Source organism: Cetorhinus maximus, chromosome 23 (assembly GCF_964194155.1).
Source record: "Cetorhinus maximus chromosome 23, sCetMax3.hap1.1, whole genome shotgun sequence".
NCBI classification, from domain to species: Eukaryota; Metazoa; Chordata; class Chondrichthyes; order Lamniformes; family Cetorhinidae; genus Cetorhinus; species Cetorhinus maximus.
The window spans coordinates 27,626,423-27,653,164 of NC_135901.1; the positions used below are offsets into that span (position 1 = coordinate 27,626,423).

The 26,742-nt window shown below is 45.1% G+C and overlaps 4 protein-coding genes and 1 pseudogene across 8 annotated transcripts in view; 3 read left to right on the plus strand and 2 right to left on the minus strand.

The window, feature by feature from the left end:
* LOC144697248 (uncharacterized) overlaps positions 1-26,742 on the plus strand; it is a 420,900-nt gene that overhangs the window by 163,097 nt on the left and 231,061 nt on the right. The gene's annotated exons all lie outside the window — the stretch shown is intronic.
* LOC144697079 (uncharacterized) overlaps positions 1-26,742 on the plus strand; it is a 280,076-nt gene that overhangs the window by 113,211 nt on the left and 140,123 nt on the right. The window lies entirely within an intron of this gene.
* LOC144696908 (uncharacterized) overlaps positions 1-26,742 on the plus strand; it is a 75,566-nt gene that overhangs the window by 10,112 nt on the left and 38,712 nt on the right. Inside the window, 1 exon segment of the mRNA XM_078568624.1 lies at positions 10,069-10,490. Coding sequence (XP_078424750.1) covers positions 10,069-10,490 — 422 coding nt within the window.
* Positions 1-26,742, minus strand: part of LOC144697407 (uncharacterized) — a 456,361-nt pseudogene that overhangs the window by 7,115 nt on the left and 422,504 nt on the right. Inside the window, exons 2-3 of the transcript XR_013580361.1 lie at positions 18,635-19,829; positions 2,991-3,256 (exon numbers count right to left, since the gene is read on the minus strand). The product of XR_013580361.1 is annotated as an uncharacterized LOC144697407 (transcript). The remainder of the gene's footprint in view (positions 1-2,990; positions 3,257-18,634; positions 19,830-26,742) is intronic.
* Positions 3,241-20,970, minus strand: LOC144697279 (uncharacterized). The gene is made up of 3 exons (XM_078569227.1): positions 20,917-20,970; positions 7,361-7,483; positions 3,241-4,533 (listed from the first exon to the last, which is right to left on the minus strand). The coding sequence occupies exon 3, from the start codon at positions 3,824-3,826 to the stop codon at positions 3,338-3,340; it is 489 nt and encodes a 162-aa protein (XP_078425353.1). The 5' UTR covers positions 3,827-4,533; positions 7,361-7,483; positions 20,917-20,970; the 3' UTR covers positions 3,241-3,337.

The following is a 26,742-nucleotide window of genomic DNA, read 5'->3' on the forward strand; positions in this document are numbered from 1 at the left end:
GGCAGGAAAACCTGGGGAGTGCGGCATGAGAATAAATCCCTTTTGGAATAAATATCGGACGCGCTGAGGGGTTGAAAGGTGAGAGAAGATATTAAAGAGGCGTTTGTACATGGGAAAAGTCCAGATGGTCAGAAACATCCTGAGAAGACTAATGAGCAGGAGAGACAGATAATAACAGCTCATCTCACCCGCTCCACAGCTTCAACACACCCACTTTGCCCACAAAGGTGCACCTGAAGAGTTCACAGTGTGAGGTCTCTACAAAGCCCCACAATTCTGGTGCTGAGAGCCTCTGACAGTGTCCAGGGGTTCGATAGAAAACACGACGATGGGATTTCAAACACAGAACACCTTTTTCACCGCAGGGAAGTTTAAGCCTGGTAAAATGTCTCTTTTCCAGGGTGGCTCCTCAGGTCAGTGAGCTCCTGAGATGGCGTCTGAGAGGATTTTCTAAACCAGATTTGAAGGTGACTCAATTTGCCCCCGTCCTCCTTTTCTGTTATTTACAGGTTTTGCCAACTGCTCCCTCTGTTATCTTTTGCCTCCGATATTTCTTTCTGGGTTATTCGTCTATCTCTGTCTGAGCTTTTGATACAGTTCTGATCCCTTCACGCGAAATCTGAGCCCATCAAATACAGAAACAAGACACAGGCAGTGTGATGGAAAATGTACAGAACTGGACCAGTTTTCTTCAATAGAGAAACTCTGCTGCTTGTCTCCCAAATCACACTCAGTCCCGTTCACCTATCACCCCCTGTGCTCACTGACCAACATTGGCTCCTATTCAAGCAGTGCCTCAATTTTAAAATTCTGCTCCTTGGGCCCAATTTACCTCTGGAAAAGTGAATGGGATGTCGACTGAGCTAAATTCAGGCCCATTCTTTTCAAATCCCTCCACAGCCTCCTTTTTTTCAAATCACCATGTGGTCACACACACTCTCCCCATCTCTGTAATCTTCTCCATCCCTGCAACCATCCAAGATATCTGTGCTCGTCTAATTCTTGCCTCTTCAGTATCCCCTGTTTCAATTGCACAACCACTGGGGGCCGTGTCTTCAGCTGCCTGGGCCCCACGCTCTGGAAGTCCCTCCCTAAACCTCTCTGCCCCTCGATCTTTTTTGCTCCTTTAAGACATTCCTTAAAACCTACCTCTCTGACCAAGCTACTGGTCATCTGAGCTAATATCTCTTTATGTGGCTCGGTGTCAACTTCTGTTTTGTAATCAAACCTGTGAATCTCCCTGGGATGTTTAAAGGTGCTATATAAATGTAGGTTGTTTTTGTTGTGGTGTTTGAATTATTTTCAGGGGACTCCGCTATTGTTAAGCAGTCAAACACTTTCTTGCTGTGTCCAGAGAGAGCTACAGGAAGGCTGTTGACTATAATTGGCCATGAAAGTCTTTGTTCCACGTTTAAATATACAGAGAAGTGGAGACATTGTTATATCGGTCACTCAGAGCTGAACAGAAAACCGTCTCTTTAAATACAGATACAGGGAAGAGGCAGAAATGTAATCTGTCCCTTTTAACCTGCAGGAGGCTCAGATTCCCAGGCTGCAGAAGGAGTCCATTCGGCCCATCGTGCCCCTGCCATCTCTTTGAAAGGACTCTCTGATTCATCCAAGCGCTCTGCTCTATCCCCACAGCCCTGCAAATTGTTGCCTTTCAAGTATTTACCCTTTGGAAAGATACTGTTGAATCTGCTTTCAGGCCAATCAGAACAACTTGCTGCATCAAAAAATAAAATCTCATCTCCCCTTCTGGCTTCTTTGTTAATGACCTTAGAGAGACTCACTTTCTGTTAAAGAGCCTGCCAATCCCTCTCACCCACTTTCCTAAAGTGCAGAAATCTAATTATGAAAACTCCAGCAAAATCAAATATTTTACCAATAAAAGTTTATTAATGAAACAGAACATGGTTTAAAAATACAGAAAATTACTTGAAGATCAAAGACAACCAGTGTAAAAGGATGTGCACAATGTTCTGGACCCAAATGGTTTATCTTTAATTCATCTGTCCCCTGTTTGCTGCCCTCTTTGTGGAACACCTCCGCTCAGTCCACAAGCATGACCCTGACCTTCCAGTTGCTGCCATTATAATTCACCACCTTGCTGTCATGCTCACATTTCTGTCCTCGGCCTGCTGCAATGTTCCCGAGAGGCCCAACACAAGCTGGACGAACAGCACCTCATCCTCCGATGAGGCACTTTACAGCCTTCTGGACTCAACACTGAGTTCAACAACTTCAGGCTGTCAACTCTGTTCTCTGTTTTGATTCTTTTTTACCAAGTGCCAGTCTGCATCTTGTTTTCCTATTTTTGCTTTCAGACAGAGCTGTCCTTTATTCTGCCATTAACACTTACTCTGGACCAATGCTTAGTTTCCTTACCACAACCATTACCTCTCTCTTTGCCTTTTGTCCCATGATATTTTTGTCATTTAATCTTGCCCGCCCTCTAACCAATCCCTGACTTTCCCTTTTGTTCTATTTGACCCTCCCACCTTTCTCCGAAGTATTAACCCCATCACATTTCCCCCTCTCCTTAGTTCTGAAGAAGAGTCATATTGGACTCGAAAAGTTAGCTGCTTCTCCCTCTTCACGGATGTTGCCAGGCCTGCTGAATTTTCCTAAACTTCCTGTATTTATTTCAGATCAACCTGTCGTGGTAGGAAAAACACTATTTACTATCCAGAACAAAATAAATGTCCTTCATCAGCTTTTGTGGATCATTTCAGTGGAAATGTGCACTCCCAGGCTCAAAGAGCATCAGCCCACTAGAAGCAAAGTTGTGAGACCGGCCAGTCCAGCAGAAAGAAACCCTCCGACCCTCCCACTTCACCAACTGTCAGAATGAAGATGGTTCAGTCCCAGATGTGATTAACAGCAGCAATAACAGCAGAATCCAACCCCTATAATCACTTGTGAATTCGCTGGTGTGGGATGAACGAGTGAATCACCTCCCACACAGAAAGCAGGTGGATGGCCTCTACCCAGTGTGAACTCGCTGGTGTTTTTGCAGGCTGGATGAATGACTGGATCCCTTCCCACACTCAGAGCAGGTGAACAGTCTCTCCCTGGTGTGAACTTGCCTGTGTTTCTGCAGGTTGGATGACTGAGTGAATCCCTTTCCACACACACAGCAAGTGAACGGTCTCTCCCTGGTGTGAACTCGCTGGTGCCGCAGCAGGTTGGATGAATCACTGAATCCCTTCCCACACTCAGAGCAGGTGAACGGCATCTCGCAAGTGTGAACTCCCTTGTGTTTATGCAGGTCTGATGAATCACTGTTTCCTTTCCCACGCACAGAGCAGATGAACGGCATCTCCCCGCTGTGAGCTCACTGGTGTGTCAGCAGGTTGGATAACTGACTGAATCCCTTCCCACACTCAGAGCAGGTGAATGGCCTCTCCCCTGTGTGAACTCGCATGTGCTTCTCCAGGTTGGATGAATGGCTGAATCCCTTCCCACAGTCAGAGCAGTGGAATGGCCTCTCCCCTGTGTGAACTCGCTTGTGTTTTTGCAGGTCGAATGAATTACTGAATCTCTTCCCACATTCAGAGCAGGTGAACGACCTCTCCCCAGTGTGAATTCTCTGGTGTCGCAGCAGGTTGAATGAATCACTGAAACCCTTCCCACACTGGAAACAGGTGAACGGTCTCTCCCCACCGTGAACTCCCTTGTGTGTCTGCAGGTCAGATGAATTACCGAATCCCTTCCCACATTCAGAGCAGGTGAATGGCCTCTCCCCAGTGTGAATTCGCTGATGTGTCAGCAGGCTGGATGAGTGGGCGAATCGCTTCGCACACACAGAGCAGACGAATGGCATCTTCTCCCCAGTGTGAAATCGCTGGTGTGACTGCAGGCTGGATAACTGTCTGAATCTGTTGCCACACTCAGTGCAGGTGAATGGCCACTTCCCGGTATGAACTCACTGGTGCCTCTACAGGTGGGATAACTGAGTGAAACCCTTCCCACAGTCAGAACAGATGAACAGCCTCTCCCCAGTGTGACTGCGCCGATGAGTTTCCAGCTGAGATGGGGCTTTGAATCCCTTCCCACAGTCAGAACAGATGAACGGCCTCTCCCCGGTGTGACTGCGTCGATGAATTTCCAGCTTCGATGGGGAACAGAATCCCTTCCCACAGTCCCCACATTCCCATGGTTTATCCATGGTGCTCGTGCCCTTGTGTCTCTCCAGGTCTGACGATCAGTTGAAGCCTTGTCCTCACACAGAACATGTATAAGTCTCTCCTCGCTGTGAATGGTGATGTTTTTTCAGGCTGTGTAACTGGTTAAAGCTCTTTCTACAGTCAGTGCACTGGAACACTCTCACTTGGGTGTGTGTATCTCGGTGTTTTTCCAGTCACACTGAGGCTTAAAACCTTTTGAAGCAGACAGAACAGACAAACATTTCCCCTGCTTGGTTCAAAGAACCAATGATATTCAGGTCCCATTTAATCAAATGAGTTTGGCAGATCTTGATGTGACGTTTGGTTTGAGATTTCTCTCTGCAAATCTTCCCCTTCTAATATCCTGTAAAGGGAGTTTACAAAAATCATCACTGTCAGTACAGGATAGAAATTCCAAGCAGGCAATTCTAATTTCTCATAGAGTCATAGAGGTCTACAGCACAGAAAAAGGTCCTTCAGCCCATCGCGTCTGCGCCGGTCAAACAAGTACCTAACTATTCTAATCCCTTTCTCCAGCACTCGGCCCGTAGCTTTGTATGCCATGGCATTGCAAGTGCACTCCAAATACTTCTTAAGTGTTATGAGGGTTTCTGCCTCTACCATACTTTCAGGCATAGAGTTCCAGATTCACCACCCTCTGGGTGAAAAAATTCTTCCTCACATCCCCTCTAAACCACCTGCCCCTTACCTTAAATCTATGCCCCCTAGTTATTGATCCCTCCATCAAGGGGAAAAGTTCCCTCCTGTCTACCCTATCTATGCCCCTCATAATTTTATACACCTCAATCATGTCCCCCCTCAATCGCCTCTGCTCCAGGGAAAATAACCCCAGTTTATCCAATCTCTCCTCACAACTAAAACTCTCCAGCCCAGGCAACATCCTGGTAAATCTCTTCTGCACTCTCTCTCGTGCAATCGCATCCTTCCTACAATGCAGATTCCAGAACTGCATTCAATACTCTAGCTGTGGCCTAACCAGCGTTTTATACAGTTCCAGCATAACCTCCCTGCTCTTATATTCTCTGCCTCAGCTAATAAAGGCAAGTATCCCATATGCCTTCATACCCACCTTAGCTACCTGTCCCGCTACCTTAAGGGACCGGTGGACATGCACACCAAGGTCCCTCCGATCCTCGGTACTTCCCAGGGTCCTACCATTCATCGTGTATTCCCGTGCCTTGTTTGTCCTGCACAAGTGCATCACCTCACACTTATCTGGATTAAATTCCATTTGCCACTGATCAGCCCATCTGACCAGCCCGTCTATATCCTCCTGTAATTTAAGGCTATCCTCCTCACTATTTACCACCCCAACAATTTTCGTGTCATCCACGAACTTACTGATCAGCCCTCCTACATTCAAGCCTAAATCGTTTATATATACCACAAACAGCAAGGGACCCAGCACCAATCCCTGTAGAACCCCACTGGACACAGGTATCCAGTCACAAAAACACCCCTCAACCATCACCCTCTGCTTCCTGACACTCAACCAATTCTGGATCCAATTTGCCAAATCGCCTTGGATCCCATGGGCTTTTACCTTCATTATCAGTCCCCCATGCGGTACCTTATCAAAAGCCTTGCTGAAGTCCAAGTAGACTATGTCAAATGCATTGCCCTCATCTACAAACCTGGTCACCTCTTCGAAAAATTCAATCAAATTGGTCAGACATGACTTCCCCTGAACAAAACCATGCTGACTGTCCTTGATTAATCCCTGCCTCTCCAAGTGTGGATTAATTCTGTCCCTCAGAATTGCTTCCAATAGTTTCCCCATCACTGAGGTTAGACTGACTGGCCTGTAGTTCCCTGGTTTATCCCTTCCTCCCTTCTCGAATAACGGTACCCCATTGGCTGTCCTCCAGTCCTCTGGCACCTCTCCTGTGGCCAGAGAGGTATTGAAAATTATTGCCAGTGCCCCTGCTATCTCCTCCCTTGCCTCACTCAACAGCCTGGGATGCATTTCATCTGGGCCTGGAGATTTATCTACTTTTAATCCTGTCAGACCACTTAGAACCTCCTCCCTTTCAATGCTAATTTCTTTAATTATATCACAGTTCTTCTGCCTGATTTCCAAACCCACATCGCCCCTCTCACTTGTGAACAATGACACAAAGTATACATTTAGAATCCTACCAACATCGTCCAGCTTATAGCACACTGTACCCTCCCTCGTTCCCCAAAAGCTGTAAATCTCCATCCCACACACAGTCCCTGTATCCTCACTCTGCTACACTCTCTCCATTCTAAGTCTAATCTACCTGGTATACACCCAATCATACTGTACTTAAAATGTATGGTACACTATTACATGATTGGAGACACATGGGCTGTGAGCAAGAACTGTATTTCAACAGTGAGTTGTGATGACCTGGAACTCACTGTGTACGAGGGTGGTGGAAGCAGAGATGATCAATGATTTCAAAATGAAATTGGAAAGACACTTGAAGGAAATAAACTTGCACAGGAATGGGGATATAGAGGGGGAATGGGACTGACTGGATTGCTCTACAGAGTCAGCAGGGACTTGAGTTGCTGAATTGACTCCTTCTGTGTCGTAATGAATATATGACGAGAAATATATAACATAGTTACGGTACTATATTACAGAACTGGAAATAGTCATTTGGTCATACAGAGCTTGAGTATTGCTGAAAAAAGAGACATGTTGAAGATTTTTGTTTTGCACTCATCAGGACACTTTGCAAAAAGATAAATAAAAGGGGAAAACAACAATTTATATTGTTTGTGAAGAGAGTGCCGATTGGTTGGCTAGTAGACTCTGATTGGTAGAGATATTCTTGTGAAGTGTCCTGATGAGTGCAGGATGAAAAGCTTTGACATGTCTCTTTTTTCAGCAAAACTAGAAATAAGAATAAATGAACTTAATTACAGAACCATAAATAACATGCTAAAATGTCCCCTATCACAACATTAGATGCATCTATGTTCTCTATTACTGTACTGTCCAGGGGTCAGAAATCTTATGAAATAAAATAAGGGACAGTTCAACCATGGGGCTGGGGGAGGGTGGTGGTGGGATGCTGGTGACCATGAGAGAGGGTTGAGGGCGGGTGTCTGTGTTTCAATATGAGAGGGGGTGGGGAGAAGGGGTCTTCAGACAATAATAGTGGGAGTGGTGGAGTTTAAAATCAACTAAAACTTACAACTTATCTTGTTCAGTCACAACATCATCATCTCTCTGCTGGCCAACTCACTCACTTACCGTCCCACTCGAATCACTCAAACTCACCCTGGAGACTCTTGGGATCAGTTTCCCACAGGCTGTCCTAGAAATACAGGACAAAAGGCAAATTAAGGAGCAATCCCTTAAAATACAGGACAGTAAATCACCCGGAAATTGTCCCCTTAAATGTCAGCCATCTCCTGGGGAAACCACCCCTTTAATTGTGAACATTAGGAAAAAGCCCATCCTTTTAGCCAGACAAATAAATGTGTCAAGCTGAGGGAGCAAAGGATGTCAATGTCTTTAAGAGAGAGAGAGACCTGGGCCAACCTTTCCAGAGTCTGCACCCTCCCTGGATTCACTTCCTTTCCCTTCAGTTCCTGCAAGTCAACAATTTCCCCCCAGAATGAGAAAAGAAATGGAAAGGGGGAGAAAAGAAAGTGTTTTACTCACAGATGTTGCCCAGAGGAGGAAGTTTTAGTCTGAAGCTCATCGTCCAACGTCCGCATTGTGATGTCCACAATGGAACCCTGCCTGAATCAACCAATAGGAATCACTCTGCTCCGCGATGACGTCTTCGAGATCCAAAACAAAAACAAAAAACAAAACTCAGCAGGTCTGGCAGCATCTGCGGAGAGGAACAGTTAACATTTCGAGTCCGAATGACTCTTCAACAGAACCAGGGTTCCAGTCTGGAGGCCAGGTGCGCGGTCACGGGAGCCCCGCCCCCCCCCCATCCCCCCCCCCCCCCCCCCCATTGTTCCCCCTCCCCCCCACCACCCATTGTTCCCCCTCCCCCACCCATTGTTCCCCCTCCCATTGTCCCCCCCCCCACCCATTATTTTCCCCCTCCCCCACCCATTGTTTCCCCCCTCCCCCTCCCATTGTTTCCCCCCTCCCCCTCCCATTGTTTCCCCCTCCCCCACCCATTGTTTCCACCCTCCCCCACCCATTGTTTCCCCCCCTCCCCCACCCATTGTTTCCCCCCTCCCCCACCCATTGTTTCCCCCCTCCCCCACTCATTGTTTCCCCCCTCCCCCACCCATTGTTTCCCCCCTCCCCCACCCATTGTTTCCCCCCTCCCCCACCCATTGTTTCCCCCCTCCCCCACCCATTGTTTCCCCCTCCTCCTCCTCCTCGAGCCCAAGGTTTCCAGGCAACCGGCTCCGGCCAGAGCGAGAAGCCACTCGGGAGAGGGGAGGCTGCGCATGTGCGGGGGAGCCCGCCCCTTCCCTTCAGGATGAGGGTCTGACCAATGGGAAAAGTTGGAGGACCGGAAGGACTCTGGTCCTCCAGCCAATCAGAGCGCGGGCTTTGTGTGTATGAAGATTAAGCTTCGCACAGACAGACTAAAACTTCCTCTTGTGTCCAACATCTGTGAGTAAAACACTTTCTTTTCTCCCCCTTTCCATTTCTTTTCTAGTCTTGTAATAAAGTACTGTAGCTACATTATATATTTCCAGTCATGGAGTCATTATGGCACAGAACGACTCCATTCAGCAACTCGAGTCTGTGCCAACTCTCTGGAGAGCAATCCAGTCAGTCTCCTTCACCCTCAATATCTCCATTCTCTCTCCCAGAAGTTTCCTTCAAGTGCCCATCCAATTTCACTTTTAACTTATTGATCTTCTCTGCTTCCACCACCCCTTAGGCAGCAAGTTCCAGGTCGTGACTGCGCGCTGTCTACATTTTCATTATGTTCTTTCACCGGGTCTGGGTGTCACTGGTTAGGCCAACATTTTAAATGCACATCCCTAATTACCCTTGAGAAGGTGGTGTTGAGTGGCCTTATTGAACCGCAGCAGTCCATGTGGTGCAGGTACACGCAACATACTGTTAAGGAAGGATTTCCAGGATTTTGACCTAGCAGCAGTGAAGGAATGGCTGATATATTTCCTAGTCAGGATGGTGAGTGGCTTGGAGAGGAACTTGCAAGTAGTGGTGGTGGTGTTCCTATTCATCTGCTGCCCTTGTCCTACTAGGAGGTAAATAAAGTTCTTCACATTCCCCTTGTATCTTAAGCAAGTGATACAGTGCAGTATATGACACATTTTTCATGCTTTAAAATAGACACATATTGAAGATTTTCAGGTCTCTGTGCCCTGGAGAGGAAGCAGTGAGCATGGATCCGTCAATCAGCATGAATCAGGAGAATTGGGAGGTTGTATATTAGGTACAGAGTGAGAATGGAGGGACAGTGTGTGGGACAAAGATTCACACCTTTTGGGGAATGACAGAAGAAAGAATGTTCCACATGAACTAGAATTCTCAGTTCTAAAAAGTTATAATGGACTGATTTTTACAAACTCTTTTTTACAGGATATCAAAAGGGGAGGATTTTCAGACAAAAATCTCAAAACAAACATCATGTCAAGATCTGATAGAGTCGCTTGATTCATCGGAATGCGAATACTCTCAAGTTTTGAATCTGGAAGGAGAAATGTTTGTCTGTTCTGTCTGCTTCAAAAAATTTTAAATGTTTTTGTGACTGGAAAAGCACCGAGACACACATACACCTAAGTGAGAGTCTTCCAGTGCACTGACTGTGGAAAGAGCTTTAATCAGTTAAACAGCCTGAAAAAACATCACAGTGCAGAGAGACTGTACAATGCACTTAAGTGCATGTGTGTTCGAGGCTTCAACTGATTGTCAAACCTTGAGATTCACAAGGACAACCACATGATGGAGAAACCATGGAAATGTGGAGACTGTGGGAAGCGATACCGATTCCCGTCTGAACTGGAAATTCATCATCGCATTCACACCGGGGATAGGCCTTTCACCTGCTCCGAATGTGGGAAGGGACTCACTGGGTCATCCCACCTGCTGACACACCAGCGGGTTCACACCGGGGAGAGACCATTCACCTGTTCTGAGTGTGGAAAGGGATTCACTCAGTCACCCAACCTACTGACACACCAGCGAATTCACACTGGGGAGAGGCCGTTCACCTGTTGTGTGTGTGGGAACAAATTCAGTTAGTTATCCAGCCTGCAGACACACCAGCGAATTCACACTGGGGAGAGGCCGTTCACCTGCTCTGAGTGTGGGAAAGGATTCACTCAGTTATTCAGCCTGCAGAAACACCAGAGAATTCACACTGGGGAGGAGCCATTCACCTGCTCTGTGTGTGGGAAGGGATTTGTTCATTTATCCAGCCTGCGGAGACACCAGCGAGTTCATGAGTGATTCCAGGGGTTGGATTCTGCTGTTGTTGCTGCTGTTAATCACATCCAGGACTGAACCATGTTCATTTTGACACTTGGTGAAGTGGGAGGGTCGGAGGGTTTCTTTCTGCTGGACTGTCCTATTTCACAACTTTGCTTCCAGTGATGATCTTTGAGCCTGGGAGTGCACGTTTCCATTGAATTGATCTGCAACAATGATGAAACACATTTGTTTTATCCTGGATGGTAAATTGCCTTTTTCCTACCACTACAGGTAGATCTAAAATAAATACATTTGTCTCTGTTCCGTTGAGTCTACAGCACAGGGCCAGGCCAGTCGGCTCAATTGGTCTCTGTCAGTATTTATGCTCCCTCATGGCAGACTGGTACAGAAGGTAAAGTTGCACGGGATCAGAGGTGAGCTGGCAGGATGGATACAGAATTGGCTTGGTTATAGAAGACAAAGTGTAGCAGTGGAAGGGTGCTTTTCTGAATGGAGAGCTGTGACTAGTGGAGTTCCGCAGGGATCAGTGCTGGGACCTTTGCTGTTTGTAGTATACATGAATGATTTGGAGGAAAATGTAACTGAGCTAATTAGTAATTTGCAGATGACACTAAGGTTGGAGGAGTTGCAGATAGTGAAGAGGATTGTCAAAGGATACAACGAGATATAGATCGGTTGGAGACTTGGGCGGAGAAAGGGCAGATGGAGTTTAATCCGGACAAATGTGAGGTAATGCATTTTGGAAGGTTTAATACAGGCAGGAATTATACAGTAAATGGCAGAACCCTTAAGTGCATTGACAGGCAGAGGGATCTGGGTGTACAGGTCCACAGGTCACTGAAAGTGGCAACGCAGGTGGATAAGGTAGTCAGGAAGGCATATGGCATGCTTGCCTTCATTGGCAGGGGTATTGAGTATAAAAGCTGGGAAGTCATGCTGCAGCTGTATAGAACCTTGGTTAGGCCACACTTGGAATATTGCGTGCAATTCTGGTCATCACATTACCAGAAGGATATGGAGGCATTGGAGAGGGTGCAGAAGAGGTTTACCAGGATGCTGCCTGGTCTGGAGGTTATTAGCTATGAGGAGAGGTTGGAGAAACTCGAATTGTTCTCACTAGAGCGACGGAGATTGAGGGGCGACTTGATAGAAGTTTACAAAATTATGAGTGGCATGGACAGAGTAGATAGTCAGAAGCTTTTTCCCAGGGTGGAAGAGTCAATTAGTAGGGGACATAGATTTAAGGTGAGAGGAGAAAACTATAGAGGAGATGTGCGGGGCAAGTTTTTTACGCAGAGGGTAGTGAGTGTCTGGAATTCGCTGCCAGAGGAGGTGGTGGAAGCAGATACGATAGTGGTGTTTAAGAGGCAGCTTGACAAATACATGAATAGGATGGGAATAGAGGGATACGGACCCCAGAAGTGGAAAATGTTTTAGTTGACGGCCAATATGATCGGCGCAGGCTTGGAGGGCCGAAGGGCCTGTTCCTGTGCTGTACTTTTCTTTGTTCTTGTCTCTGTCAGTATTGATACTCCACATGAGCCTCCACTCACCCCTCTTCATCTCCCCCCATCAGCATATCCTTCTATCCTTTCTCCCTCATGTATGTATCGAGCTTCCACTTAAATGTATTCATGCTATTCACCTCAACCACTCGCTGTGGGAGCGAGTTCCACATTCTCATCACTCGCTGGGTAAAGAGATTTCTCATAAAATCCCTGTTGGATTATTGAACCCCTTCCTCATCTTAAAGACTTTCATCAGGTCACCCTTCAGTCTTCTCTTTTCTAGAGAAAAGCAGCCCCAGCCTTTCCTGAGGGTTAAATGCTCTCAGTTCTGGTATTATTCTTGTGAATCTTTGTTGCCCCTTCTCCAGTGCCTCTATTTCCTTTTTCTAAATGGAGATCACAGATGTTGACAGTACTCCCAGTGTAGTCTAACCATGGTTCAGAACAAGTTGAACATAACCTCCCTGCTTTTCAATTCTATCCCTCGAGAATGGAACCCTATATCTGGGCCCCACGCTTTGGGAAAAATGTGAAGTCTTAGAGAGGGAGCAGAGGAGATTTACGAGAATGGCACCAGGGATGAGGAACTTCAGTTAGTTGGAGAGACTGGAGCAGCTGAAATTTCTCTTTTTGCATCATGGAGTCATTAGGACATACAAGGAGGCCATTCAGCCCATCAAGCCCATAATTCCCTCAAGTTCCAATTGGCTTTTGAAGTTGTTCATCGTCTCTACTTCCACCCCCCTCATAGGCAGCGAGTTCCAGGTCATTACCACTCACTGTGTGAAAATGTTCTTCCTCACATTCCCCCCTGCATCTCCTGCCCAAAACCTTAAATCTGTGTCCCCCTCATCCTTATACCATCAGCGAATGGGAACAGCTTTTCTTTGTCCACCTTATGTAAACCTGTCATAACCTTGTACACCTCCATCAAATCTCCCCTCAACCTCCCGGATTCAAGGAAAACAGCCCCAGCCTGACATCTAAAATAAAAAACAAACAGTATGTTAATACCGGAAATCAATTGGGAATGTTTGATTTCTGTTTTAAAGATATGATGAATATATTGTATTGGACAGTAAAGGAATTGGAGTAACTCACCCGGGTGATCAGTGGAATGTATCAATCTGGTATCCACCTACATTCTCGTGAAAGTCAGGGAGGTGTAGATGAGATGAATAAGTTGATAGATTTCTCTGGGAGATATTTACATCCTTACCTATGAATTTTGTTTGAAAGAAAACCACATTTGACAGCCTGGCCACCACCTGAAATATCAGGACCATAACAGGGGGAGATAAGCGAAGACAGACACTCACTTTGATCTTTTGATCAGCACACCTCAAAGTTCAGAATATGTGGCCTGACATTGGGATACCGGTGTGAGTGTGCAAATGTGATTTGTTACATGTGAAGACAATAGGACACGTAAATTCATGGTGAAGTAGACTGAAGACTGGGTCCTAAACATACCCAGCTACTTGACAAACATGACATGAAATGGTTAATGTGACCAAGAGAATGAGACAATATTTTGACATCATCAAAGCACTGACACACATTCCAGAGAGAAACTGACTTTAAAACAATCAGTATAGAATTAAACACACTGGTCATGGTCAAAAAGTGACTAAAATTGAACTAACAGAGATAAAGATTTGGATTGGGTCAATTAAGGGCTTGGGAGAAATAAATACTGAGTGAGAACTGTCCACAAGTTGGACAGGGGTAAGGAGAGAGCTGGAGAATCTTTTATATCCATGCTTGATCTGTTGCTTGAAGCATATGTTTTTATGTACTAGTAACCTAGAACTCACAGTGCTCCTTCTGGAGAAGAAAAGATCGAGTAGATGTTTCCCCAGATGGGGCCAGAACAGAAGTGGAAAATAACTGAGTGAAATTGAGTGAGGGGTCGGAGAGAGAGTTCTCCTCCCCCTCAAGGTGTGGACTGTAAGAATCCTGGGGGCCCCTACTTCATGTTTTCTGGCTAATGAGTGAACACTCATTAAATTAAAATTAAAAACTATGACTAGCTGTGTCATATATAAATAGTATAAACATTTATATATATATAATAAAAATAATATAAAAATATATAAATAAATAAACAAAAATAAAATAATTATTTTTAATTTGATTGTTACACTTCTCCTGTTTTTATTCCTGTTGTGATTACTCTCTGGGTGAGGATGGTTGACAGGTGACAGGATGGGAAATTGTGGTTTGGGTCTTCATTGACCAAATGTTTTATTGACCCGAAAGGTGTAAAAGGGGCCAAACTTCAGCAGAAATCTGGCAAAGCTGAGAACAGATGAATCACTATGTGGGAACAGGGAGATGAACAGCTCCCAGAGGACAGAGAAAACAAGAGTGCCTTGAATCCTAGACGACACCTGGGTGTCAAGGCCACCATGTTTTCACTGCTTGGCATGGGAATGCTGACTCCCTGTACCGGGGACGGAGCGTGGGAAGCCAATTGTTTGAGAGTTTGACGTGGCTTGGGCAGGTACAGATGGTTCAATGACAGGTTTTGTAATTGGTCCGTTCAAATGTTAGCTCGGCAATGATTGGGTTAAATCAGTCTTCATAGACTTTGTGATGTAAAAAAGTATCAGAAGGGATTCCCTGAGCACAGAGATTTGTAGAGGTTTTACATATTGCATTGACTGGTGCCATGGCATCTGGGGCAGACCAGGGAGCATTTACGTGGAGATGGTGCTTCTACCCAGAGTGTAATGGTAATGCTGCTGCACTTTGATACTACTGCTCAGGCATGAGCATGTGTCAGGTCTTATTTATACTGAATAAAATCTAACCACTGCCACCAATAAGGGTTATCACTGTGAATCATTTCAGAGTTTGGGAAAAGGGGATAAAGGGTTAATTGACTCCCTGAACCCCATTTTCTAACATCGCTTTGTCAAAAATAAAATCTCATCTCTCCCTCTGGCTCCTTTGCCAATTACCTGAGAGGGACTCACTTTCTGTTAAAGAGCCTGCCAACCCCTCTCACCCACTTTCCGAAAAGTGCAGAAATCTAATCATGAAAAGTCCAGGAAAATCAAATAATTTTACTGATAAAAGTTTATTAATGAAATTGAACATGGTTAAAAAAAAAACTGAAAATGACTTGAGGATCAAAGACAACCAGAGTAAAAGAATGTGCACAATGTTCTGGACCCAAATGGTTTCTCTTCAACTCCTCTGTACCCTGCTCCTGTGACTCTCCGCTTTGGACACAGGGGCACTGAATCCCGGGGGTCGGGTCACCATCAGCCACGTTCACCCCCTCCTGTGCTCTGATTGGTTGGAGGCCATTTCCCCAGTCCGTCCTCCAGCACCTTCCTGTCTCTCTATTAGTGCGACGCCCATGGCAGTTTCCCAATTGGGGCGCAGGCCCCGTTATTCTCAGCTAAATTCAGCCCTCAGCACCATCGCCTGGCTGTCATTGACACCAGCAATAGAGAGACAAAAAGGTGCTGGAGGCTCAAATGAGAAGTCGAAGCTTGTGGCTCTGAACCAACACTTCAACATTTGTCAGTCAAACACTTGTTATTTATACTGGGGTTGTTATTATTAGATTTAGACACTGGAGGCAAAGGCTAACTTTCCGTTTCTAACTTTGTATTGTCTATCGTGTCAGCCGTGGCTCAGTGGGTAACACTCTCACCTCTGGATCATGAGGCTGTGGGATCAAGTCCCACTCCCGGGACTTGAGGACAAAAATCAAAGCCCACATTCCCAGTGCCAGCACTGAGGGAGTGCTGTACTGTCAGTGCAACCTTCTTTCGAATGAGATGTTAAACTGCCAGCCCTGTCTGCCCTCTCAGGTGGATATGAAAGATCCCATGGACGCTATTTCGAAGTAGAGCAGCAGGGGAGTTATCCCCGGTGTCCTGGTCAATATGCATCCCTCAATCAACATCACTAAAAACAGATCATCTGGTCATTATCACATTGCTGTTTGTGGGATCTTGCTGTGTGTAAATCGGCTGCCGCATTTCCTACATTACAACAGTGACTACACCTCAAAAGTACTTCGTTGGCTGTAAAGCGCTTTGGGACGTCCTGTGGTCATGAAAGGCGCTATAGAAATGCAAGTCCTTGTTTAATTGTCAGCAAACTTGGATATATTACACTCAGTCCCTCATTGAAATCATTCACAGAGATTGAGAGCTCATTTTGTGTATAAACCTCCTGTTTGACACCTTTCCAAACGCTTTTTGAAAATCCAAACACACCACATCCAAGATGAGGTATTTTTTGTTTTAAAAATCACAGCGAGTTGCTGTGATTTGGAATTCACTGCCTGAAAACGCGCTGGAAGCAAATTCAACTGTATCTTTCAGAAGGGAATGGGACAGATTCTTGAAAGGAAATGAAAATTGCAGGGCGATGGGATTAATTGGACAGCTCTTTCAAAGAGCCTGCAGGAGCACGATGGGCCGAATGGCCTCCTTCTGTGCTCTATGAGCCTTGTGTGCCTTGAAAGGGAGGAGATCATCTTCAATTGTGGGTGACATATTAAAGAAAGCAGTGCCTCCTCTGTGTGTTTAGTTTAACACTTAAATCTCCCCTTAACATTCTCTGAAGTGGCAGATGGAATTTCATACAGAGAAGTGGGAGGTGATGTGATTTGGCAGAGGGGATAGGCAGAGGAAATATAGACTTAATAGCACAGTTCTAAAGAGTGAGCAGGGGCAGAGGGACCTGGGGGTTCGTGTGCAGAGATCATTGAAGGTGGCAGGACAGAGTGAGAGAGGAATTAGCAAAGCAAATGGGATCTTGGGCTTCAGAAATAGAGGGATTGAGAACAAAAGCAGGGAAGTTTTGCTGAACCTTTATAAAGCTCTGGTTAGGCCACAGCTAGAGTATTGAGTCCAGTTCTGGTCACCACACTTTAGGAAGGATGTGAGGGTACCTGAGAGGGTGGAGAGGAGATTTACCAGAATGGTTCCAGGGATGAGGGATTTTAACCACAAGGTTAGGTTGGAGAAGCTGGAGTTGTTCTCCTTGGAGCAAAGGAGGTTGAGGGGAGATTTGATAGAGGTGTACAAGATTATGACAGGTTTAGATAAGGTGGACAAAGAAAAGCTGTTCCCATTCGCTGATGGTACAAAGATGAGGGGGGACACAGATTTAAGGTTTTGTACAGGAGATATATCTACATCATCGTTCCTTCACTGTCGCTGGGTCAAATCCTGGAACTCCCTCCCTAACAGCACTGTGGGTGTACCTACACCACATGGACTGCAGCGGTTGAAGATGGCAGCTCAACACCACCTTCTCAAGGGCAATTAGGGATGGGCAATAAATGCTGGCCTAGCCTGAGACACCCACATCCCATGAAAGAATGAAAATGAAAAGATATTGGGGGGAAATTAGGAGGAACGTTTTTACACAGTGAGTGGTAATGACCTGGAACTCGCTGTTTGCGAGGTGGGTGGAAGCAGAGACAGTGATGGTTTTGACACGATGGGCTGAATGGACTTCTCTACCCTAATGACTCTGTGATCTAAAAAGAACAATTTCAGCTGCTTCAGTCTCTCCAACTAACTGAAGTCTCTCATCCCTGGTGCCATTCTCATCAATCTCCTCTGCACCCTATCTAAGAACTTCACATCTTTCCTAAAGTATGGGGCCCAGATATAGGGTTCCATTCTAGAGGGATAGAATTGAAAAGCAGGGAGGTTATGTTCAACTTGTTCTGAACCATGGTTAGACTACACTGGGAGTACTGTCAACATCTGTGATCTCCATTTAGAAAAAGGAAATAGAGGCACTGGAGAAGGGGCAACAAAGATTCACAAGAATAATTCCAGAAATGAGAGCATTTAACCCTCAGGAAAGGCTGGGGCTGCTTTTCTCTAGAAAAGAGAAGACTGAAGGGTGACCTGATGGAAGTCTTTAAGATGGTGAAAGGGTTCAATAATCCAATAGGGAATTCATGAGAAACCTCTTTACCCAGCGAGTGGTGAGAATGTGGAACTCGCTCCCACAGCGAGTGGTTGAGGTGAATAGCATGAATACATTTAAGGGGAAGCTAGATACATACATGAGGGAGAAAGGAATAGAAGGATATGCTGATGGGCGGAGATGAAGAGGGGCGGGTGGAGGCTCATGTGGAGCATAAATACTGACAGAGACCAATTGAGCCGACTGGCCTGCCCCTGTGCTGTAGACTCAATGGAACAGAGACAAATGTATTTATTTTAGATCTACCTGTAGTGGTAGGAAAAACACTATTTACTATCCAGGATAAAATAAATGTACTTCATCAGCTTTTGTGGATCATTTCAGTGGAAATGTGCACTCCCAGGTTCAAAGAGCATCAGCCACTGGAAGCAAAGTCATGAGACCGGCCAGTCCAGCAGAAAGAAACTCTTCGACCCTCCCACTTCACCAAGTGTCAGAATGAACATGGTTCAGTCCTGGATGTGATTAACAGGAGCAATAACAGCAGAATCCAACCCCTGGAATCACTTGTGAACTCGCTGGTATCTCCGCAGGCTGGATAAATGAATGAATTCCTTCCCACATTCGGAGCAGGTGAACGGTCTCTCCCCGCTGTGAACTTGCTGGTGTGTCAGCAGGTTGGCTGAATTACTGAATCCCTTCCCACACTGGGTGCATATGAACGGTCTCTCCCTGGTGTGAACTCGCTGGTGTGTCAGCAGGTTGGATGAATTACTGAAACCCTTCCCACACTTAGAGCAGGTGAACGGCCTCTCCCCGCTGTGAACTCGCTGGTGTCTCCACAGGCTGGATGATGTTGTAAAGCTCTTTGCACAGTGAGAGCAGTTGAACGGTCTCTCCTCCGTGTGAATGTGTTGGTGGGCCATCAGAACTGCAGCACTTTTGAAGCCGCTCCCACAGTCAGAGCATTTAAAGGGTCTCTCATTGGTGTGAGTCACATGGTGTCTCCGCAGGCTGGATGACTGAGTGAATCGCTGCCCACACACAGTGCAGGTGAATGGCCTCTCCCCAGTGTGGAATCGCTGGTGCGTCAATAAGTTGGATGAATCACTGAATCCCTTCCCACACATAGAGCAGGTGAATGGCCTCTCCCCAGTGTGAACTCGCTGGTGTGTCAGAAGGTGGGAAAATCGAGTGAATCTTTTCCCACAGTCAGAGCAGGTGAATGGCTTCTCCCCGGTGTGAACTCGCTGGTGCTTCTGCAGGCCGGATGAATCACTGAATCCCTTCCCACACTCAGAGCAGATGAACGGCCTCTCCCCGGTGTGAACTCGCTTGTGTGTCTGCAGATGGGAAGACCGAGTGAAACCCTTCCCACACTCGGAGCAGGTGAACGGCCTCTCCCCGGTGTGACTGTGTCTATGGGTTTCCAGCTCAGATGGGCATTTGAATCCCTTCCCACAGTCCCCACATTTCCACAGTTTCTCCATGCTGCGGGTGTCCTTGTGTCTCTCCAGGTGGGACAATTAGTTGAAGTCTCAACCACACACAGAACACATGTACAGTCTTTCCCCATTGTGAATGGTGCAATAGTTTTTCAGTCTGTGTAACTCATTAAAGCTCTTTCCACAGTCAGTGCACTGGAACACACTCACTCATGTCTCTGTGTCTCGGTGTTTTTTCAGTCACACTGATGTTTAAAATCTTTTCAAGCAGGCAGAACAGACAAAGATTTCAAATGCTAGATTGAAATGCCGATGATATTCTGGTCCCAATGAATCAAATGGCTTTGTCAGATCTTGACATGATGTTTGGTCTGAGATTTCTGTCTGAAAATCCTCCCCTTCTAATAGCCTGTAAAAGGAGTTTGCAAAAGTCATCACTGTCTGGACAGTGTAGGAATTCAGAACAGACAATTCTAGTTGCTATGGAACATTCTTTCCTCTCTCGTTTCATACAAGCGTAAATCTCTGTCCCACACACTCTCCTTCCATTCTCACTCTGCTGTACCTAATATACACCCTCCCAATTCTCCTGAAGGTGCTGATTCATGGTGATTATCAGATCCTTGTTCACCATTTCCTCTCCTGGATACAAAGACCTGAAAATCTTCATGCTGCTTGCTCGGCTACATATATATCTGTTTATTGGACTAAAATGTGTTTAATATACAGTTTGTTTTCACCAATTAGAGATAGAGGGTGAATGTGAGCAAGACCTTTTATTAGGCGATGAGCGGTCATTCCCTGGAACTCGCTGCCTATGGGGGCGATGGAAGCAGAGACGATCAAGCATTTGAAAATGGAATTGGATGGGCGCTTGAATTAAATAAACTTGCAGGGGATTAGGACTGACTGGGTTGCTCTGCAGAGAGTCAGCATGGACTCGAGTTGCCGAATGGACTCCTCCTGTACTGCAATGACTCTTCTATTGATTCATGGAATGTGAGCATCACTGGCGAGTCCAGCACTTATTGCCCATCCCTAAACGCCCTTGAGAAGGTGGTAGTGAGCTGCTGCTGCTGGAAATGACTGGAAATTTTCACAGTACTATATTATAAAGGTAGAAATAATAATAAATGGGCTCTTTTCTTGAACCGTAAATAATATATCTAATATGTACCATATAACAATATTAGACATATCTCTGTCCTATTTTAATTCACTATCCCTTTAAATGTCAGCCATCTGCTGGGGAAACCACCCCTTTAATTATGAGCATGAGGAAAGAGACCATCCTTTTAGCCAGACAAATAAATGTGTCAAGCTGAGGGAGCAAAGGATGTCAATGTCTTTAAGAGAGAGAGAGAGACCTGGGCCAACCTTTCCAGAGTCTGCACCCTCCCTGGATTCACTTCCTTTCCCTTCAGTTCCTGCAAGTCAACAATTTGCCCCCAGAATGAGAAAAGAAATGGAAAGGGGGAGAAAAGAAAGTGTTTTACTCACTGATGTTGGACACAGGAGGAAGTTTCAGGCTGTGTGAAGCTCAATCTTCATCCACACAAACCTCGCGCTCTGATTGGCAGGAGGACCAAAGTCCTTCCGGTCCTCCAATCTGTCCATTGGTCAATCTCCAGTATGAAGACAATACTGCAGCGGGAAGCCTTCGTGGGCTCTGGACACCCTTTGACCCTCATGACAGTTAAGCTGTTGGCCAATGGGCAAAATCCACTCCCCACATGCGCATCTTGCCCACTCCCTTGAACATGCGCAGTCCCGGACAGCCCGCCCGCGCGGCCGATAGAGCGGCTTTCCCAGCGCGGGGGGTTGTGGGAGTTTCGGCCGCCATTATTCATCCGGAGCCCAGACGCTAAACTCCTGGGATTGGGATGGAAAGTGGGGATGGGGGGCGCAGTGACCCCGCCCTGACACAAAGTACATGTGGGTAGTGACTGGATGTGATTGTGACGCCCACTTAGCAAAACAGTTTTTTAACTTCAGCTTATAAAATTTAGACAAAAATAAAAATACTTGGAAAAACCCAGCAGGTCTGGCAGCATCTGCGGAGAGGAACAAAGTTAATGTTTCGTGTCCGTATGACTCTTCAACAGAACTAAGTAAAAATAGAAAAGAGGTGAAATATAAGCTGGTTTTCGGGGGGGTGGGGCAGAAGGTAGAGCTGGATAGAGGGCCAGTGATAGGTGGAGATAACCAAAAGATGTCTCCACCTATCACAGGCCCTCTATCCAGCCCTACCCACCCCCCCGCCAACCAGCTTACATTTACCTCTTTTCTATTTTTACTTAGTTCTATTTAAGAGTCATACGGACTCGAAACGTTAACTGTGTTCCTCTCCGCAGATGCTGCCAGACCTGCTGAGTTTTTCCAGGTATTTTTATTTTTGTTTTGGATTTCCAGCATCCCAGTTTTTTGCTTTTATCTTAGTAAAGATTTAGACGCCTGGGTAACATATTGGGGAGGGCAATAGGTGAAGGTGAAACTGATCCCCAGAGTCAGCACCTTCAGGGGAGGAGAACTGGGGAAAAAGCAGGAGGAGGATAGTAGCATCAATTAGGGTAACAATGAATAGGGAGGAAGGAGTGTGAGTGGGGCAGAGATTTATAGTTAGAGAAGAAGGATTCTGCTGTTATTGCTGCTGTTATTCAGATCCAGGAGCAAACCATATTCATCCTGACCATTGGGGTTTATTTCTATTCATGTTAATGACCCTGTAACTGAGCTGGAGTTTAATATTCTGGATGTAAGAGGAATGAATCATCTTTGGATTGAACACCCTGTGTCATGTCCTTGATGTGGGATAAATTGGGATTGCTGATTTGCTTGGTGAGCAGTGTCTCATTATGAGCTGCTGTTTGTGATCTCCCCTCATTCATTCAGGAACTCTCAGCTGAAATTATTTTACATTAAAACAGTTCACTTTCAGCATCACATCCTAAGGTTAGGTTTAGTGTTAAGTTAGGGTTACGTTTAAGCTTAGGGTTATGGTTAGGGTTAGCACTATGGTTAGGTTTAGGGTTATGGTTAGGTTTAGGGTTCTGTTTAGGATTATGGTTACCGTTAGGGTTAGGTTCAGGGTTAGATTCAGGTTTAGGGTTAGGCTTATGGTTAGGTTTACGGTTTGGGTTAGGTTTAAGGTAGGGTATGGGTTTAGGCTTATGGTTAGGATTAGTGTTAGGTTTAGGGCTACGATTAGTTTTAGAGTTAGTGTTAGGTTTTGGCTTCTGTTTAGGGTGATGGTTAGGTTTAGCGTTAGGGATGGACTTGGGATATTGTTAGGTTTAGGGTTCGGTTTAGGGTTAAGTTAGGGATAGGTTTAAATTTAGGGTTAGGGTTAGGGTTAGGTTCAGGATTAATTTTAGTGTTATGGTTAGGGTTAGGGTTAGGTTTATGGTTAGTGTTAATGTTAGGGATCGGATTATGGTTAGGTTTATTGTTAGATTTAGGGTTATGGTTAGGTTTAGGTTTAGGTTAAGGTTGGGGTTAGGATTTTGGTTAAGGTTATGGTTAGGGTTATGTTTAGGGTTCAGTTTAGGGTTTGGGTTAGCTTTAGGCTTTGGGGTAGGGTTAGGTTTAGACTTATGGTTAGGGTTATTGTTAGGTTGAGGGTTATGGTTTGGTTTAGGGTTAGGTTTATGGTTATGGTTAGTTTTAGGGTTAGGTTTAGGTTTATGGTTAGGTTTAGGGTCAGCTTTATGGTTAGGGTTAAGGTTAGGCTTAGGGTTATGGATAGGTTTAGGGTTCGGATTAGAGTTAAGGCTATGGTTAGATTTAGGGCTATGGTTAGGTTTAGGACTAGGTTTAGGATTAGTTTTAGTGTTATGGTTAGGGTTACAGTTATGGTTAGGGTTATGGTTAGTGTTCGGGTTAGGGTTTTGGTTAGTGTTAGGTTTAGGTTTCGGGTTAGTGTTAGGCTTAGGTTTAGGGTTGGCGTTAGCTTTATGGTTAGGTTAGGGTTAGAGTTAGGTTTAGTGATATGGTTAGGTTTAGGATAAGATTTAAGATTATGGCTAAGTTTAGGATTATGGTTAGCTTTAGGGTTTTTAGGATTATGGTTAGCTTTAGGGTTAGGGTTATGCTTAGGTTTAGGGTTAGGGTTAGGTTTAGGGTTAGGTTAGGGTTAGGGTCATTGTTGGGGTTTGGTTAGGTCTAAGGTCAGATTTCGTGTTATTGTTAGGTTTAGGGCTATGGTTAGGTCTAAGGTTAGATTTAGGGTTATGGTGAGGTTTAGGGTTAGGGTTAGTGTTTTGGCTATGTTTAGGGTTAGATTTCGGGTTATGGTTAGATTTAAGGTTAGGTTTAGGGTTTGGGTAAGGGTTAAGTTTAAGGTTATGGTTCGGGTTATGCTTAGGTTTAGGGTCAGGGTTAGTTTTAGGGTTAGGTTAGGGTTATGTTTAGGGTTTTGGTTAGGTTTGGGGTTAGATTTAGGGTTATGGTTAGGTTTAGGTTTATGGTTAGGTTTAGGGTTAGGTCTAGGGTTACGGTTAGCTTTAGGGTTGGGTTTAGATTTAGAATAATGGTTAGGTTTAGGGTTAGATTTAGGGTTATGGTTAGCTTTAGGGTTAGGTTTAGAGTTAGGTTTAGGTTAGGGTTAGGTTTAGCTTTCTGCTTAGGTTTATGGTTGGATTTAGAGTTATGCTTAGGGTTAGGGTTAGATTAAGGGTTATGGTTAGATTTAGGGTTATGGTTAGGTTTTGGTCACAGTTAGGTGTAGGATTAGCTTTTGGGTTAAGTTAGGGTTAGGGTTAGGATTATGGTTAGGTTTAGAGTTTGTTTTCAGTTTAGGTTTAGGGTCAGGTTTAGGGTTCGGGTTACGATTATACTTAGGATTAGGTTTAGTGTTAGGTTTAGGGTTAGGGTTAGGTTTAGGGCTATGGTTAGGTTTAGGGCTAAGTTTAAGTTTAGTTTCAGTGTTATGGTTAGGGTTAGGTTTATAGTTAGGTTTAGGGTTATGGCTGGGGATAGAGTTAGTTTTTGGTTTAGGTTTAGGGTCAGTCTTAGGGTTAGGATTATGGTTAGGTTTAGAGTTAGGTTTCCGTTTAGGTTTAGTGTTAGGGTTACGATTATGCTTAGGGTTAAGGTTAGGGTTAGTGTTAGGTTTAGGGTTAGGGTTAGGTTTAGGGCTATGGTTAGGTTTAGGGCTAGGTTTAAGTTTAGTTTCACTGTTATGGTTAGGGTTAGGGTCAGAGTTAGGTTTATGGTTAGGTTTCGGGTTTGGCTGAGGGTTAGGGTTAAGTTTAGGGTTAGGGTTAGTTTTAGGGTTATGGTTAGTGATAATGTTAGGTTTAGGGTTATGGTTAGTTTTGGGATTAGTGTTAGGTTCGGGTTATGTTTAGGGTTATGGTTAGGTTTAGGGTTAGGGTAGGTTTAAAGTTAAGCTCAGGTTTATGGTTAGGTTTGGGGTTATGTTTACTTTTAGGGTTAGGTTTAGGGTTAGGGTTAGCTTTAGGATTAGGTTAGTGTTAGAGTTAGGGTTAATGTTATGTTTAGGTTTAGGATTAGATTTAGGATTATGGCTAGCTTTAGAGTTATGGTTAGGTTTAGGGTTAGGTTAGGGTATGGTTAGGTTTAGGGTTAGGTTAGGGTATGGTTAGGTTTAGGGTAACAATTAGGTATAGGGTTAGCTTTAGGGTGAGGTTAGGGTTAGTGTTGGGCTCATGGTTAGGTTTAGAGTTAGATTTAGGGTTATTGTTATTGGACTGGGGCAAAGTACAGAGAAAGGATGAGACAACTGAGACTTCACATTACTTCCCCGAACACCAGGACCTAGTCAGTCGCATACACTCGCCTCTGAGTCTGAAGGTCGTGGGTTCAAGTCCCCACTCCAGAGACTCGCGTCGCCCATAACCAAGGGCCGATACTCTGTCAGTCCTCAGCTGCCAGGTTCCTAAGCTCTGGAGCTCCCTCCCTTAACCCCTCCACTTCTCTCTCCTCCTTTAAGATTCTGCTTAAAACCTACCTTTTCTCATTTCACTGACATCAAGGACTTGACAAACTGTGTATCCAAAACAAAGCTGATTTATTTGATATTTATCTGGAGTATTAAGCTCCAGCGCAGTTACAGGGTGTATTAACTGCATCAGAACATACAAACATACGAACAAAGAGCAGGAGGAGGCCATTCAGCCCCTTGAGCCTGTTCTGCCAATTAATAAGATCATGGCTGATCCAATAGTGACCTCAAATCTGCATCAAGCCTACCCTCAATAATCTATTGCCCCCTTGCTTACCAAGAACCTATCTACCTCTGCCTTAAAAATATTCAAAGACTCTGATTCCACTGCCTTTTCAGGGAGAGAGTTCCAAAGATTTATGAGCTTCCGAGAGAGAAAAATTCGCCTCATCTCTGTTTTAGATGGGCGACCCCTTATTTTAAAACATTGACCCCCTAGTTCTAGACTCTCCTATAAGAGGGAACATCCTCTCCACACCCACCCTATGAAGACCCCTCAGGGTCTTAAAGGTTTCAATCAAGTTGCCTCTTACTCTTCTAAACTCCAATGGATACAAGCCCAGCCTGTCCAACCTTTCCTCATAAGACAGCCCACCCATTCCAGATATTAGTCTGGTAAACCTTCTCTGAACTTCTTCCAATGCATTTACATCCTTCCTTAAATAAGGCGACCAATACAGTACACAGTACTCCAGACATGCTCTCACGAGTGCTGTGTATAACTGAAATATAACTTCCTTACTTTTGTATTCAATTCCCCTCACAATAAATGATAACATTCTATTAGCTTTCCTAACTATTTGCTGTACTTGCCTATGAGCCTTTTGCGATTCATGCACTAAGACACCCAATTCCCTCTGCACATCAGAGCTCTGCAATCTCTCATCATTTAAATAATATGTTTCTCTTATATTCTCCCTGCCAAAATGGACAACTTCAGATTTTCTCACAAACCCCAAATGTCAGAATGAACATGGTTCAGTCCTGGGTGTGATTAGCAGCAGCGATAACAGCAGAATCCAACCCCTGCAGTCAAACATGAATTCACTGTTGTTTCAGGAGATGGGACGAGCGAGTGAACTTCCAAACAGCCTTTCCCTGGTGTGAACTTACTGGTGTATCAACAGGCTGGAGGATTGGCTGAATTTTCCCACACATGGAATATTTAAATATCTCTCCCCAGTGTGAATTCACTAGTTTGCCAGCAGCCTGGCTGACTGAGTGAATCCCTTTCGAGTTGGATCAGGTGACTGGTCTCTCTCCGGTGTGAGCTCATTGATATGTTATCAAGATCAATGAGTGAGTGAATCCCTTCCAACATTCAGAGCAGGTCAATGGCCTCTCGTGGTGTCCCAGC

Coding starts and splice junctions, on each gene's coding strand:
- LOC144697279 (XM_078569227.1), bottom strand. CDS start 3,826: ATGCCATTCGTCTGCTCTGTGTGTGCGAAGCGATTCGCCCACTCATCC.